The 17,856-nt window shown below is 31.3% G+C and overlaps 3 protein-coding genes across 4 annotated transcripts; 1 reads left to right on the top strand and 2 right to left on the bottom strand.

Annotated features, from left to right (window-relative positions):
• Positions 1-1,301: 1,301 nt before the first annotated feature.
• Positions 1,302-5,825, bottom strand: LOC114398266 (cullin-3A-like). 2 transcript variants are annotated; one of them, XM_028360445.1, is made up of 3 exons: positions 5,641-5,825; positions 5,339-5,534; positions 1,302-3,578 (listed from the first exon to the last, which is right to left on the bottom strand). In XM_028360445.1, exons 2-3 carry the CDS (start codon positions 5,497-5,499, stop codon positions 1,538-1,540), a joined length of 2,202 nt encoding a protein of 733 aa, XP_028216246.1. In that variant the 5' UTR covers positions 5,500-5,534; positions 5,641-5,825; the 3' UTR covers positions 1,302-1,537. The 2 variants fall into 2 exon arrangements, with proteins under 2 accessions (XP_028216246.1, XP_028216247.1); XM_028360446.1 differs by having other exon boundaries at positions 5,339-5,526.
• Positions 5,826-11,841: 6,016 nt separating this feature from the next.
• On the bottom strand, positions 11,842-12,707 carry LOC114400406 (protein MAIN-LIKE 2-like). Its single transcript, XM_028362847.1, has 2 exons — positions 12,045-12,707; positions 11,842-11,955 (listed from the first exon to the last, which is right to left on the bottom strand). Exons 1-2 carry the CDS (start codon positions 12,705-12,707, stop codon positions 11,842-11,844), a joined length of 777 nt encoding a protein of 258 aa, XP_028218648.1.
• Positions 12,708-15,630: 2,923 nt separating this feature from the next.
• LOC114400405 lies at positions 15,631-15,969 on the top strand. The gene has a single exon (XM_028362846.1). It carries the CDS (start codon positions 15,631-15,633, stop codon positions 15,967-15,969), a length of 339 nt encoding a protein of 112 aa, XP_028218647.1.
• Positions 15,970-17,856: the final 1,887 nt, after the last annotated feature.

Genomic DNA, 17,856 nt, shown 5'->3' with positions numbered 1-17,856 from the left:
CCAGATTGTTGTTAGAGTATTCCAGATCATAGGATATATAAGTTTGATTTTTTGGAGTATTTCAGATCATATGATTCGTAAATTTGAACTGTACATTCCAGAATAGTTGATCCAAAATGCAAAAACTAATTCGAGAAGACTGTTACAAATTACTTAATCCAAAAGATTAGGATTTGATATCAATTCCTAATAAGGTAATCCGAAATATAAATTTTATGAAATGTTTTTGAAAATCTTGAACTACTTCTAAAATGTTAGTTTGCAATTATGTGTTACTTTTGTTATGGATTAGGAATAGTAGAAAAAAAAAAATTATCTCCCCTTTTAACATAAGGGGTTTTGCTTGACCTTTCACCTCCAATAGGTCTTATTACTTTTCCTTTATCAAGTGTCTCTGCTGTGTGAGTAAGATGACTGGAAAAAGGGTTGTGCTAGTTGAACTAGGAGCAAGAAGAAGAAAAAGAAGAATACAAAACAATAATGAGAAGTTAAAGAGAGAGAGAGAGAGAGAGAGAGAGAAATGGGGAGTTGGAAGGCATAAAAAATAAAAATAAAAGCCAAATTACACTCGCTCTGTGATAATTTTTAGCCACTACTGTTTGCAGAAACCGTCAGAATTTTCATCCTAACATCATCGGTGTTAATTTAATGGAAATAATCAATTGATGCATTTTTAAATAATTTGAGGATCAAATTAAAACTTTAAAAAACTTGAAAACCAAATTAATAAATAAGCCTTAAACATTAAACTAACAACTCTTATATAGTCATCCTTAATGTTTGAAAACAAACATTGACACCCCCTTGGAAACATTAAACGAGGAGTATTGTGTGTATTTGAAAAAATCTTAGGGAGTGTTAATATAATTTTCTTTCAGATAAAACAAAAATTATTATAAAAAAAACACCACTCAGCCAATTTGCAGCCATGAGTTTATTTATAGACTCAAGACAAAATTGCCTACTTATCTCAAATCATTTGGGTAACAAACGAATCACTTATCTTCTTCCTACTGTGATCCCAACCGCTCACATATCACCCGCTCAATCATATCATAATAAACATCAAATCAGAATAATTTCTTTCCTTTTCATTTACTACGGAGTTAGGACGCCAAAGACCTTAACTAGCACAAGAACCTTTTGACAGAATATGCTATTCATATAGGTAAAAGCTTCTTTTCTACCTGTTAATAATCATTTCTGGTAGAAGCTTTTCACAAGCAGTGTGGTTTAAGAAATAATTCCAAATCTAAAGTGAATGAAAATTGAAGAATATATTACAGTTGAGGGATATAAGCTAAAGAAAAGATTTGGTTTATTGTTGTTTAGAAATAAGAAGCTAAAAATGATATATTTAAGTATGCAAAGAAGATATATTAAGTTTTGCAGCCTGAATGAAGTAACCCTAACAAATCTAGGTTTTGTTGAGTATGCAAAGGAGAGTTACACTACTTGCGGCAATTTGTGATGTGCAATCAAACTTATGACAGACAGAATCACACAAGTGCCATGCCAAATCAAAAGCACATACAGTTCAAGCAAGATAGCGGTACAGTTTTCTGTCCACTTTATCCCTCTCCAAAAACTCACGCTCAATAAGGGATTCAATCCTCTTCTTAATAACAACAGGATTAGGCAAAAACCGTGACTGCAGCTGCTTTGTGACCTCAGCAACAATATTATTATGATCTAGAGTCCGCCTAGACTTCATTATCCTCACAATGGCTGCTTCGATCTGTGGCTTTCTGTCTTCTTCCACTCTTTGCCGAGTTTCTAGGTTTTCTGGTTCAGACTCCCTCTGTGCAACAACAGTCCCTATCTTTACCTTAAAGAACTTGCTGGTGAATTTGTCATTAAAGAAGAATGCATCATCCTCAGCTATGTCCTTGCTCATCGGCTCTTTTCGAAGAACATTTTTTCCTTTGACACAGGCCAGAGACTGAAGGCACCTCCTCAAATCTGACATGGGTATTGCTGTAGCCTGCTCTATCTCCTTACAAGTCAACCGCTCAGCGCTGTTGAAAAGCATGAGTACACACATTTGATATGTGGAAACATTCAACTCATGCTTTTGGCCCTTACCAAATGTTGCTTTCAAATCAGCAGTCCCCATATTAGTTTGCCAGGACAATCTCCTACCATTATGGGTGCCAAGATAATATGTCCGAAACTTATCACATACACCCAGTATTTCTACAGGAAGATTACACGGCGGGCTAGGTTGAGTAGGCCATGATCCTGTCGTAAGCACCTGGACAGATAGCATAGGGCCATCCCCCAACTCAGTGCCAAGGTTTGCATAGAAGCCCTGCATCGTATCATGAGAAGTTTTCATGTCAGTAAACATACCCTCTAACTTAGAAGTGAATTGATATCCACATTCTGTTTTGAGCTTAACAATCAAACTCCTTTCTGCATCATCGGATATAGTCTTCCCTGAAAGAAGCCTTTTTGCCAAGTGTTGCTTGTAATACTTCTCAAACACATCCTTCTCTTGTAGGTATCTGAAAAGCATCATGACTTTGTCTAGTACAATCTCCACATCCTCCTCACCAACCCCTTTCAACCCTCTGCGAAGTTTGTCATCCACAAACAAAGAAATGAACTCTGGAGACCGGGCATTCAAATTGATGAAATATTCAAAAGAGGAATTCAAGGCATTCTGAAATGTCTTGTCGTTGTTAAATGACATAGTAATAACCCTGTCATATTTATCCTTCAAATCCAAGAGACGTTGAACAAAATCCACAGGATCTCTCAACCTTTCAGGATCCATAATTAGCTGCTTGCCTGTATCCCGTACAAAAGAGGTCATGACATCTTTAACAATTGTGAGCCCATCAGACACCCGGCGAAATAAGTTATACATTCTTTGCAAGTCTTCATATTTGTCATCCACAAGCATACTAACCAGGCCTGAGTTCTCCATGTGAACTAGAGTGTGCATATGACTCTCAATCATTTCCTTCTCCACCACATTAGTTATCTTTGACTCGCTTCTAGGATCCAAGTAGTGAGATACTCTCTCCATTTCTTCATTTAACCGTCTCTCAGCTTTCTTCAAATAATCACCACAATCACATGATTCAATGAATTTCTGGGACTCACGACAGTAAAAATTTGCTGAAACATCAAGAAAATGCTTCTCAAAGTCCTGTTGGTAAACAGGCAAACCCAAATCCATAAGCATCTTTATTATATTTCTCATCAATCCTCTGTTTATTACTTCACCATTCCTTTCTCTAAGCACAAGTTCAAGAAGAGTATCTAGAAGCCTAGCCTTAGTTTTGCTGGAATGGATCACAACATCTCTCCAAAGATTCAATCCAAGCTCGTGAACAGGAGTTTTATGGTTGCTTGGTATAAACGTTCGATCCATGTACATCAGTATATCTCGGATCATTTGTAATGCCTTGTTATGATCTACCCACTTCCTGTTGAGCTCTTCCAAGAAAATTTCTCCTTGAGCAGATTCAATTGATTGAGAAATTTCTTTTAGATGAGAAGTCATGGTCGTCACAAGTCCTGTGTAAAGTTTCTCCCCAAATTTGTATAACACCATATTATAAGCATTCCTGAATGGGCATATCACAATGATCAGAAATTTGGAAATTATATACACGGATATGATTATTGGTAGGTAGGGAGATCTATAATACTTATAGTTTATAAAGAAAGCTTAGGCAAATAATTAATTTAAAGAAAACTAGACTACAGGCCTATCACGTAACATCAATTATATAAAAACTCCTGATTTTTGTTCAATTATAAATTATTAATAAATGGCAAGCTTAATGGCTTTTTCTTCTTACTAAATGGTATGAACTAAGCTAACACAGCATTTTTTTTGTCCATGTGAATAAGAATAAGCAAAAGCTGGTGAACTGACCATACAAAAAGCATAAAATCTACGACAGCCAAATAGCATCACAGCGAATGTTTCAATATAACATGTGCCATATAAGAATCTGTCAACTTTTAGAAGTTGTAACCCCAAAGGAAACAACCACTTGATGAGGGTCATGTTCAGTATCAAGACAAGTTTTACATTGGCTGCCGAGAACCTAACACAACCCTCCTCCTTCACCTGGGCTTCAGACCTGGTCAAAAGCTTTAAACTCCTCAAAATCAACAAATTGAATAGTAATTCTAGGACAACATCATTAGATCATAACCTCAAATAGAGAATTGTTAAAAATCTTCCTTGGCAATCAAACGGGGAGAGTAACCCAATTAAAAAGAATACTTAAATATTTAGACACACACATATAGAACAGTGTTAGCAATTGCAGATTGTGGAAAATGGCAGAAATCCAGTAATCCACTATATCATATAGTTTACACCATTGTGGGCATAACAGAAATCACATGATAGTTGAAAATATATGATATATGTATAAGAAATTAAGTTGTATGCAAATAAAAATAAAAATACATAAAAATTGGCATAATATTAACTCAAAGTTCAATTGGCTAGAGACTCTCCATAGATGATAAAAGGATGCTTATACAGTTATACGACAAGAAATGGATCCTCTCATGTTAGTTTTTTCACATGACAAGATTAAATGAAGAAAGAGATCATAAAATACACTACACACGGGTCTTGTCAAAATTAAAATCTCTTTAGGTGAAAGACAAACATTAGAAGATTCATTTCAGGTAGACAAATGAAAAAAAGAATATAAAATCATTAAAAAGAGCTTTTCGATTAATACAGATATAAAAAACACTACACACATGGGATCTTATCAAAATAAAAGCAAGTGTTTGGTTTTGCTTTAGAAACGTGCGTAGTTTCACAAAATCACCTCAAATACATGTAAATGATGCGGAAGCTACAAACTATTGCTTCCAATTGACACGCGTCAAAATCTCTTGAACATGCAACCAGACATGCAAAAAATCTCTTTAGGTCTATCTCTCTTCACACAACCTACTTATGTGAAGGACTACCATTAGAAGATTCATTTCAAATAGACAGCTGGAAAAAAAAAAAAAAGACCTTTGATAATGTTCAAATTCAAACCCTATAATTCGCCATTCAAATTTTCACAGACGGAACTGATCAAAAACTTTCACAAACAGACAAAACGTTCAGTAAAGCAATTAATCCACAATTTTAACCACACGCAATCTAAACATTCCACTATAAATCCTCGATAACACAAATTAATTCTAAAAAATGCCGCAGAATCACAAAAAAAAAAAAAAAAACCCAACAAAACCACACTATTGAAAAAATCCAAACCCGCATCGCACAATTCACAACAAGGTTTGAAGTATTGAAATCGAAGAAGCGTTAATCGATAGTTAAACGAACGAATGAATCAACCTGTAAAGCTCTTCAAAGCTAAGGCCACTAGCGTTGTGATTATATATCTCATGAATAGCGTGTTCCAGAACTTTCCACGTCTTCTCGGCGTACTTGGGATCCACCACGATGCGGTGCCTAAACGCCTCTATCTGTAACGCTCGCTTCTTCTGCGTGCTCATCTTGCCTCGCGAATCGGAACTCGAACCCTACAGAGCTACGCGTAAAAAGTTCAATTCAGAGAACGAAAAGAAAGAAACAAAAAAAAAAAAAAACAGAAACGGAGAAGAGGGAATTGGGGGAATCGAGAGAGGAAGACGAACCCTAGCGATGGGGTGCGGAGAGAGAAGCGATTGGGGAATTAGGGTTTTTGTGTGAGTGGAGAAGGGAAGGCAATTGAAGCAAAAGGGAAATGAAATGAAGTGGGGAAAAGGGGAATGAACAAAAGAGAATGAATGGTAGTAGTAAGTGATGAGTAGTGAACCTCATACTTCGAGTGATTGACTAAGGAGGACTTTGTCTTAAAGCCAATCACAGACATTTTTTTCACCATTTTTGGACAATAAAAAAACAATAATTTAGACCATGCGGGATAAAATTAACTAGAATAATTTAAGTTCAATAAAAATATGCTTGCAAATAGGAAAATATTCAGATTTAGTCCCAATAAAATTTTGAATGGTATTTTCATCCTCATAAAATTAAAATGTTATTTTTTTTTTTAGAATTAGGTTTGATGGATTATCATATCTATTTGTCACTTTTTTTCTTAAGTGTCACTTTTTTATTGGTCCATGTCTTCTTACAAGTTACAGGGAATAAAAACAGTCATAAAATACAAAAAAAACAAAACGTCAAAAATATTTTAGCCCCTATTTCCTAATCTTCTTTAAAACTTTTGAGCCCCTTCTTTCCTCACTAGATTGTCAACAATCAGGTTTAGGTGGTTTCATTCATTAATGAATGTCCCTCCCAAAAAATACAAAAGCCACCATCTTTTACTCTTCACCAAAAGTCATATTTTTATTTTTCTCAAATATTTTAGATTTTTTTTCTTTTTTTATTTCTTGGGAAAATGGTTGGTTGGACACCAATGTTAATCTGGTTACCTTTTTCGTTTTTGGAAATGAGAAGAAGCTAGAGTTTGGTAGCATGAAGACCAAGGACAAAGCCATCTTCATCCACACGCTTATCTTCTTTGCACTCTACTCCATCTTCATCCTGATCGTTAAAGTCCACATCTACACCAGTTAAATCGGTAACCAGGATTATAGTTGGTTGCTCCTTTGTCGATATATTTGGTTACTACTAAGAAAGTTGTAAATGGCACATGTGATTAGAGCCCGCATATGTGATTCACCTTCAAGTGTCGTTTTGATCCCAATATCTATTCGTCGCAACCATCGCCGCTCGACAATCTTTGTCGATCATTCGTTAACCTCTACCACTGCAACTTCCGTAGAACTTCACCACTCAATGCTGCACCTCAATGCTATCTTGGGTAGACAAAAAAAAACCACATTTTCCATTGTACTCAATCCAAGCATTCACTGAATCACTATTTTTGAGATCCACCGCATTGGTTCCCAAGCTGTTAACTTTCATCAAAACAATGATGTTTAGGTTCAATCCATTCAATGATTGTGGTTTTCATCTATGATTTTGGGGTTGTGGTTTAATGGGTTGGAAGAAGATGAAAAGGTTAGGAAAAAGGTGGCTTTAAAACTTGTGGCATTTTACTTTTTTGCATTTTGTGACAGTTTTAATACCCAAAAATCATTTTTTGAAATTTAAATTAAAAAATTAGGTTTGGATTTTCGAACCTACATCTAAGCCAAAAAGTAATATATTTTAATTTTGCAAGGACAAAAAAACTAATCAAAATTTTTGAACATTTTCATATTTATGAGGACGAAAAATATATTTTAAACTTTAAGTTATATTGGGCAAAACTAACTGAAAGCTGAATAGTAGCTGAAAGTTTACCTTAAATATAAAAGATTAAAAAGGAAATTAAATAAATATTCAAGGACAAAAATGGAATAAAATAAAATTTAGAAGCTAACATTTAAAAAAATATTATTTCAAGTGACATTTCAAAAAAATTTAGAATTTATTAAAAAAAACTTACTTACCAAACAATCAAACAAGTTTTTCAACTAGTAAAAAAATTAGAAGTTATTTGAAAATGTTGTAAAAACATTTCAGACACAATCATGAATGATATAGTGTGTATTTGGTTCCATGTTTGGAACCATCAAACATGAGTCATGATTCAAGTAAATACAATTTTGTTATTTTGGATATGTTTAGAGGTCAATTTCTAACTTTGATTAAAATCAAAAACATAAGTTGAAGTTGGAGCTACACGAAATAGCTAGTGCATTAACCAAAATCGGTTTTTATTTTAGGTATATTTTAGTTTGTTCTTCTCAGAGTGTAAGAACTTGAAAAAAGCCTTATAAGTTATAACTATGTCTTATGCAATATTGAAATCGTGTTTGGTTATATTTTGTGCGACTGTTTGTAAAGATGTTTCAAAATTTTCTACTTGTTTTTCATAATACTTAAGATGAAGAACAATAACTATTTTTCATTTATATATATAAATATTTTTTAGCCACATGTTGTTTGTGTTATATTATTTATCTTTTTAACACAGTAGTTATCTCGTCAATACAATAACACAACTATACTTTTTATTTTTAATATTTAATAATCTTTTACGAGCTTAAATTTGCACTATTTTATTTTAGATTTCTTCTTTTATATTTTTATTTTTCAATTATATATTGTAACTGGACATTGCTTTTATAGAAAAATGGATCTATTTTAGTAATTAAACACTTAAAAATCAAATTTGACCATAAGTTTTCAAACAATCGTTTTGTGGAAATCAATTTTCTAATAGTTGTTATTGAAACAAAAATTATGTTACTTTAGACTAACATGTAGTTAATAAATCAATTGTATTGAATCATGTTTATTCAAGATCAATTCTATAAACGTTATCCAAACACAAACTTAAAATCATTTTGGTATGTTAATATGATATGGTTTAGTGGATCTATTATAATTTTGCTTTGTTCTTATGATATGTAATGTTTTTGTTGATATAAGATTTGTATCTTTAGTTTTGATGGGTTTTTGTTAACATATATAATATTTGGTCATGATAATTTAACATGGGTTGTTTGTGTAAATGTTAGCTAGTTGATATTTTTTTCTTTCTTTTGATATTTGGTTATTTTTCTTAATTGATATGATTTATTTTTGTTGATATTAGATTTGTCATAATAATCTAATTTTACTTATATGATTTTGATTGTTTTTTATACTTTTGATCCCAAGAAAGTAGCATCCTAGAATCATGGATACTACACCATTAGATTGCGCAATACACAAAAATTCAACCTTCTCTTTCTCTTAAAACTATTTTCTCTATATTTTGAATCTACGAATTATTTTGAAGAATAAGAATTACAACCAAATTAAAATTTGGTCTCTTAAAGTTATTTGTATATTTGTAGCATGCTTTATAATAAAACTTGTAAAAGTCTTGCGAGTGTCAAATGTTGGTTATGAAATATGTGCATAATTTCTCTTATTTTTTAACTTAAGATTGCATCTCAAAGCTAGCAAAATTCAACTGATCAAAATGTTTCTTAGTAACGCCCATTAGTATGTTTCTCACCTTCTTTATCATGTTTCTCCTACAAAATTTTTTTAAAAAAATCTCACCTTACTTTGAACCCTAACAGCCAGATTAAAGTCACGTCATTCACAATACTCTTTTCTTCCCTTTTTTTCTTCACTTATAACATTTACAATTCACAAATCACAACAATATCTACACATCTCTATTCACTATAACGATTTGTTGTTTGTGTGAAATGCAACAATGTCGTTTTCTTAATGATTATATTTGAAACCTTATATTATTTTATTGCAATTTTTTATTTTTGTTTTAAGTTTAGTGAACATTGTAATGTTATCATGAAATTAATTTTTGTAAAATAAAATCTATCAAATTACAAATCTAACCTAAATGATTTGATGCGAGTTTATAAAAATAAAAAAATAGTTACAAAATTTTATGATATTTTCAACTTATTATTAATTTATATGCACTACATATTACATAATTAAAATAAAAAGTAATCAAATTTAGAAAATCACATGACACATATAGATGATTATCATAATAATAAATAATTAAATTTAAATTAAACAAATTACTACCATTAACAAAATCAAGTAACTAATTGTGAGTACAAATCAAAACATGTATTCTTTTTATAAGAGATGACTCGTGTACTTTTTGAAAACAATGGAAGCAATACTAAAAGCTTATTCGAATGCAACAATCGAAATTGGAATGCTCAACGACCCACTAGTCATTATGGACAAATATGAAAATCTATTCTTATTACCATTCTACCATAGTAAGACATTAAAGTTTTCATAGTAATTGAAATCCAAATTTAGTTCTTCCCCCCAAATTAACATCTAGTTGAGACTTTCTAATCTTACAATCAAATGTTGATTGTGAATTTTTAATTCCTAAACAAATAAAAGGAAGGAAAAAGAAAATATTAAAGTATTATAATGATAATAAAATCCAATAAGAGAAAGTAACTAAACTGTTAATTGAATAAACATAAAAAACTTACATTAAACTACTAGAAGATGTCACATCATTGGGAGTGATAGTGATCTCTCCTACTAGAAGATGAAAACTACTAGTTTTCTTGTGTCAACTTTCCACAAAAGTAGATATAAGTCCTCTGTCGCTAGTGTCCAAGGAACATGCAATCAGGAGACTTAATCTTGTAGCAATCACTATGCCTTCAATTTCTGGTGTAAGCCTTCCAAATTTTTGTACCTTCATTCCATGAGAAGACAACTTCAACTCGACTTTTTTACCAATCAAGGTTAAAAAAATTAGAAATTTTTCATTTCGGGGTATATTTCAAAAAATTACCCAAAACGGGATAAGTCGTAAAAGTTGTTACGACTTTTGAGTTAGAAGTCGTAACACCTGTTATGACTTTTTAATTTTTTTATTTTTTTAACTAAAGTCATAAAAATATTTACGACTTCAGTGTAAATATAATTTTTTTTTACGACTTTAAAGTCATATTTTTAAAAAAGAACCAAAGTCGTATTTTATTTTACGACTTTAAAGTCGTAAAACTGTCTTATTTTTTTTAAAAAAAATTGAGCTATACAACTTCAAAATCGTAACCTCCCTTTCTAAAAAAACGTTGTTTTACTATTTGCAGCCTATTTTTAATTTGTTAACCTTTTTTTTTCGTAAATTTGTTTTTTTTAATTTAATAATGTTTACGATTTTATTTTTTTAAAATAAAAAAGTTAAAAAATATATTTAAATATATAATAAATAATATTAAGTTGATTTTATTAGTATATTTTTGGTGATAATATTAAGTTAATATAATTTACTTTAAATGTTTTTTATTTAAAGTTTAAATAATCTATCAATAAAAATACATTAAAAAAATTGAAAGACTTTAAATTAAAAATTGATTATATTTAAATAAAAATTACATATTTGTTAAACTAATAATGAGATGATGTCCCACAACGAGTTCTTCTAGATATGCGTCTGGGTCTCTCATCTTATTGGATTGGATTTGTCCGTGTTTGTTATCCTCTCGGTCTACGGCCTCTACCTCCTCTTGTTCTAGGATGCTGACGTGTAATCGTCCGTTGTTGTTAAGGAACATGATGACCATTGTTGTCATCATCATCGTCATCGTTGTTATTATTGTTATCCTCATCCTCGTCCTTATTCTCGTCCTCATCTTTGTGACTTATGTCACGTATTTGAGTAGGTAATGATGGACGATAACAAGAACTCGATGGTGCAAGATTATATGCAGATGGAGGAGTGTTGAAAGTGGTGGCAAACATTTGTGAGGAGCCATAAAAAACATTTGAGGTAGAAGGGACTTGAAATGAATATTGAGGTATATATGATGAGAACCCCAGTGGTTGAAAACTTTGTTGACATCCTTGAGACGCATGACCAGAAAAACTTGTTGATTGATATTGTGCTTGTGATGGATGATGTTGGGACATAAATCCAGGAACATGTACTGGAGGTACATTAGGTTCCGCATATGATTGATGTTGGTGATGACCAAAATAATACTATGATTCAAATTTATAAAGTTAGAAATAACAATGAATAATGATATCAAGAATGATTAAAATTGTAAAGTAGATTTACAACCTCTGTAGATATATATCGTCTAGTTCGACGTATATATCATTGCATGTATTCTGAATTTTCATGTAAAAGACCTTGGTCCATTTCACCATGAACAATATAATTATTCCAATGATTCCATTTGAGAATCCACTGAACGATGATGGTGAGGCCAAAAAATATTTGTTCTCCGTCTCATATCTATGTTGTGGATTTGATCTAGATTTGATGGGTCATCTGGAATAATTTGTCGCAGTCCAAATTGTCTCATGACCCTGTCTATTGGATGTCATTCGACAATTGCAAAACATATAAGAGGGACTTTTGCTCGAACAATCATTGATACCTCTACATCATTAATTAATGGCCTTATTTCTGGTGTGTCATAAGGAGCCCACAAGAACTGCAACACATACATTATTATTGTAACATATTTATAATGGAATAAGAAACTGGAAAAAATAGTTAATTCATGAAAATTCAAAAATGAACCTCATTAATATCTAGTTTATCAAATATGATGCGTATCAATCTCACTGAATTGGTTGGAATATTTGGTTCGGTCCTTGGACGAGACCACCTTCGTGCAAGAGGAAATCCGAGTCCTTGTCGTACTTCTTCCATGGATAGGTGATCTATCTTTGGGGTAATACATTTAATGCGGTCGCACGCCCATGACTGTAGCAACAACAAACATCCACCGATTTCAGTTTGGTCTGGCTTCACAGCCCGATCTAGAGCTCGAAAAAAGGATGCTAATACTGTTGCACCCCAACTATAATGACTTGCCTCAGTTAAATTTGATAATAAAAGAAGATCCATAAAATGAACTCTTGCACCTGATGTATCTGACATCAAACAACTGCTTATAATCATCATCATATGAGCTCTAGCATGTTGTGCAATGACAACATCATCAGCATCAACAGGAAGTTGCTGAAAATTTTGCCGTAACCAAGTTAGGTAAATCATTTTACCTTTTACATACTTATCAGGTGGAGTTTCCCCGAGTAATGTCTGACAAGCAACACATACATCGCCGGTGATAAAACCGGTTACCGGCAATCCATCAATCTTTAAGCCCAACTGTAGGGCCACATCCTGTAAAGTAATGGTTGTCTCTTCATGTGGAAAATGAAATGTGTGTGTCTCCATTCTCCAACGTTCAACTAACGCACTAACCAAATGCTGGTTAATATCAACTTTTCCAACATTTATAATATGTCCAAAACCAGCTAAATTGATTAGATTTTTTACCTAATTATCTATTTGATCCAAGTGGGTAAAAACCTAAACATAAGTATATCTCGGACGAATGATTCTCTCTTGGCCTTCCCATACTTGATTTGAAATATGATTGTCTTGTAAGCGCAATAACGAACAATCAACTAGTCCGGATTGTGCATATGCCATTGGTAAATGGATACAAGGATGAAAATAAGAATAAGGAAAAATGAAAGGAGGGAGGTATGAAAGGAGGGTGGTTCGTGCTCAACAATTTTTGAAGTCCAATATGTTAACTTGTAGAATATTGCTCAACAATTTTTTAAGTCTAATATACACAATGAAGTTGGTCTGTGCTATGATAAATCATTTGTACAAAATAAGTTAAATTTGACTACTTTATTGTTTTTTGTCAAGATTCTATTTTATGATAAATCATTTTACTATGTAGGTTGCTGGTAGCACTGCAAGATTCCCATGCTATCATAAATTGTCCATTGTCTATCATAAATCATAAAAGTTGGATTCTCTTACGTACACACTTTGTGAGTGATTTTTATTTGACTTAAAATATGCTTTCAAGAGTTAACTAAGTTCTTAATCTTAAAAATCAAATTTTAAGTTTTAGTCCTTAAAATTTAACTGACTAAAGTCTCTAAACAATTTTTTCATTAAGATTTTAGTATTTACCTTCTATGTATGCCATTAAATGATGATGTAATGTTAATTTTATTATTATTTTATTTAGTGTTTATTTTCTGACGATAGAAATTGCTTGTGTCACTTTTTATTAAATATTAAATTATTTGTGACAATTTTTAACCATAAAAAATTCTACACCCCATTTTTAATTCATCTTAAGTAAATATGTTTTAAAGCGAAACATGATAAAACTTGAAAGTAATTGTTATACGTGTTAATTCCCATACTATTATATAATAAAACTTTATTAATAATATATATATATATATATATATATATATATATATATATATATATATATATATATATATAAGCTATACGTATTAAAGCTATTTCCTTGAAAATCGTGTAACCTTCATGACTTGACTGCAGTTTTCTACTATACGTGTTTTATTAATAATATATAACTAATAATAATTATTGCAAGTTGGAAATCGTGTAAGCATGCTTCATGACTACATGAGTTAACAATACACTGCCTTGCCTGAGCAACCTTCACAGGTTCTAAAGCTATTCCTTGGCTGCAGTTTTCTGCTATTTCAGTGTTGCAACATGAGTTAATAATACACTGCATTAGCATGAGTGAACAATACACTGCGTATGCTATTTTCAAGGATCTGTTTTCTGATTTTCTTTGTTGTTTTTTGTGCTGCACAAGTGATGGCCTTTCAATTTTCTGATTTTTTGTTGTTGTTTATAAACTGCTTTTTACTTTGGAGTATGACTTCACTATTAATTCACAAGACAATTGTTGAAGTCGTGGAATACCACACGACTTCACTATTAATTAGTTTTGCATTTTTAATATCACTTAGTTATTATTAATTTATGGTTTAGTATTTTAGAATATTGGTGTTTAGTTATTATTAATTTATGGTTTAGTTAGATAAATTATTATACATGTTAAACTAATTTTGTTAAATTATTATTTTGTGTTTTAGAATATTAGTGTTTAGTTATTATTAATTTACGGTTTAGTTATATAAATTATTATAGATGATCAATTAATTTTGTTAAATTATTATTTTATGTTTTAGAATATTAGTGTTTAGTTATTATTAATTTACGATTTAGTTAGATAAACTATTATACATATTAAATTAATTTTGTTAAATTCTTATTTTGTGTTTTAGAATATTAGTGTTTAGTTATTATTAATTTACGATTTAGTTACATAAATTATTAAAGATGATCAATTAATTTTGTTAAATTGTTATTTTATGTTTTAGAATAATACTGTTTGGTTATTATTAATTTACGGTTTAGTTATTATTTTGTGTTTTAGAATATGAGTTAGATAAATTATTATTACACTGTTCACTCCCATGAAACCTATAAAAGGAGGGTTCATTCTCACTTCGGTGCATCTGTTGCATCCAAACAATCAGCCTGGTTCTCTGATTTTGACGTGTTTCTTAGAGTCATACTGACATAATTTTTTTAGTGTTACATACACAAAATAGATATTTAAAAAGGTTTTAATTTTTTACATTACATGTAATCCAATGATTCCTTACTAATCAATAATTTTTTTTTACAGATGACTACTAAAGAACCCATAATAAGAGATCATGTTAGTGACTTCAGTGATGACGAACAACAACATGATTTTGGTGAACATGGTGAAACAAGCAATCAAAGTGAGTCATCTTCATATTTTGAAACTATTAGTAGCCAACTTTCTGAAAATCAAGAGTACTTAAATCCTTATCAAAGGACAGCGAGTGTTAATACAAATGACCTTTATGAAGAGTTGACATTTGAATCAAAACAAGCTGCTGTGAATGCCATTAAACAATTCCATTTTATGCATTCATTTAATTTTGATGTAGTCGAGAACAAGAGTGACAAATATGTTGTCATGTGTAATCAATATGGTAATGGATGTTATTGGAGGGCGAGAGTATCGTTCAGCAAAATACGCAAAAGGTGGGAGTTGAAGAAATTAAACAATATTCACACATGCACAAATTCTACCATATCACAAGATCATGTTAGGTTAGATTCTTCTGTAATTACCCATAATATTATTCATTTAGTGAAAACAAATTCGGGTATCGAAATCAAAACCTTGATTGCAGACATGCATCAACGGTTTCATTACACTGTTTCATACAAAAAAACATGGACAACTAAACAAAAAGCTCTTGAAATGGCATTTGGAAGTTGGGAACAATCATATAGTTACTTGTCTATATGGTTCACAGCTGCTCAACACTTTATACCAGGTACCATAGTAAAATACAAAACTTCATCTTCAATGGAGGAATGTGACGATAACCCTCCTAGGGTGATTCTTAATCGTGTATTTTGGGCGTTTAATCCATGCATTGAAGGCTTCAAATATTGCAAGCCACTTGTGCAAGTAAATGAGACATTTTTAACTGGCAAATACCATGGTACTTTGTTGACTGTCATCGAACAAGATGGTAGTAGGAACAATTTTTCACTTGTTTTTGCAATTGTTGAGAGTGAGACTAAAGAAGCTTGAATGTGGTTCTTGCATTATTTGCGAAGATATGTTACTCCGCAACCAAATTTGTGTATTATATCAGACAAGGGAACCGATTTGCTAGCAGCTTTACAATCCGAACGCGTTGGCTAGAATGGACCAGATGTTTCGTCTGTGTATTGCATTCGCCACATTGCATCAAATTTCAACAAATAGTTTAAAAATGTTGACTTAAAAAAACAAGTCATCAATATGGGTATGTTTCTACCTATTTCATGCATCATATTCTTGCTTTATTACATGTTCACTAAATTTTTTACTCATTATTCTATCTTTTCGCACAGGATATGAGATGAGGAAATCACGATTTGAGGCTAAGTTGCTTGCTATGTGAGCAGAGTTTCCACAAGCAGCAGATTGGTTGGATCAAATTCCTAAGAGTAAAATGACTCGGGCCTACGATGAAGGAAAACGGTATGGCCATATGACTACCAACCTTGCTGAATGTATGAATTCTGTTTTGAAAGGAGCTCGAACATTACCTATTACTGCCTTAGTCAATGAAACATTTAATAAAATAAATGATTCATTTGTCACTAACAGCATCAAAATCATGAATATGATAAATGCAGGGCATAGGTACTCCGAAGACGTATATGTCATGATGCAAGAAAATCAACACATTGCTACCTCACATTATGTTCGCATGTATGTTCGAGACATAGGAGTTTGAGGTTCAAGAAATTGCAAATACGCGACTTGGTCGACGAGCAATGGCATGCACTGTCAAATTGAATGAATGGTTGTGTGATTGTGGAGAATTTCAAACACTTTGACTACCTTGCTCACATGCAATCGCAGCGTGTGCTTTTTGCAATTTAAATTATGATGACTTTGTTGACCCTGTATACAAGTTGGAAAATATTTTCAAAGTTTATCGACATCATTTTCATTTCCTTGGAAGTGAAGACACATGGCCTTAATACTTAGGTCCGCATTTTATGTCTGATCCTTTGAAACGACGACAAACATCAGGCAGGTCAACCACTACTTAGATACATAATGAGATGGATGAACCAATTCCAAATAGGCTTAAGAAATGCTCATTGTGTAGAACTGAAGGACATAATCGGAGCAACTGTCCATACAAACAAGTACATGACTAAAATAACTTGTAATTTTTATGTTTTTCTTTCATTTGTATTGTGTGTTTTATATTAATGTATTAATTATGTTGTTTTTAATTTTTATTGATAGATTATTTAAACTTTAAATAAAAAACATTTAAAGTAAACTATAATAAAAATATATAACATGTTTTAAATAATTAAACATTAAAATAAAATAATAACATATCAAATAAAATCACAAAAAATACACTAATAAAATCAACTTAATATTATTTATCATATATTTAAATATATTTTTTTTAAAAAATTTATTTTAAAAAAATAAAACTGTAAACATTATTAAATTAAAAAAACAAATTTATGAAAAAAAGGTTAACAAATTAAAAACAGGCTACAAATAGTAAAATAGCGTTTGTTTTAAGAGGGAGGTTACGACTTCAAAGTCTTGTACCTCAGAAAATTTTTTAAAAAATAAATAAGACAGTTTTACGACTTTAAAGTCATAAACAAAATACATTTTTTTAAAAAAAATACGACTTTAAAGTCGTAAAAAAATTATATTTACACTGAAGTCATAAATATTTTTACGACTTCAGTTAAAAAATAAAAAAAATTAAAAAGTCGTAACAGGTGTTACGATTTACCCCGTTTTGGGTAATTTTTTGAAATATATCCCCAAATGGAAAATTGCGAATTTTTTTACCCCCAATTAGCAAAAAAGCCCTTCAACTTAGGACGTTCCTAAAAAAAATAAAATTCATTACTTGAGGTTGAATGAAAAATAGTTATTCAAATA

This window comes from Glycine soja, chromosome 19, assembly GCF_004193775.1.
Source record: "Glycine soja cultivar W05 chromosome 19, ASM419377v2, whole genome shotgun sequence".
NCBI lineage: Eukaryota > Viridiplantae > Streptophyta > Magnoliopsida > Fabales > Fabaceae > Glycine > Glycine soja.
This window is presented reverse-complemented; position numbering and strand designations above follow the sequence as displayed.

Excerpts from the sequence above, each read along its gene's own strand:
- LOC114400405 (XM_028362846.1), top strand. The coding sequence starts at position 15,631 with ATGGCATTTGGAAGTTGGGAACAATCATATAGTTACTTGTCTATATGG.
- LOC114400406 (XM_028362847.1), bottom strand. The coding sequence starts at position 12,707 with ATGGAGACACACACATTTCATTTTCCACATGAAGAGACAACCATTACT. Across the intron at positions 11,956-12,044 it reads ATAAACTAGATATTAATGAG|TTCTTGTGGGCTCCTTATGA; the intron begins GTTCATTTTTGA and ends TATGTGTTGCAG.
- LOC114398266 (XM_028360445.1), bottom strand. The coding sequence starts at position 5,499 with ATGAGCACGCAGAAGAAGCGAGCGTTACAGATAGAGGCGTTTAGGCAC. Across the intron at positions 3,579-5,338 it reads AGCTTTGAAGAGCTTTACAG|GAATGCTTATAATATGGTGT; the intron begins GTTGATTCATTC and ends ATGCCCATTCAG.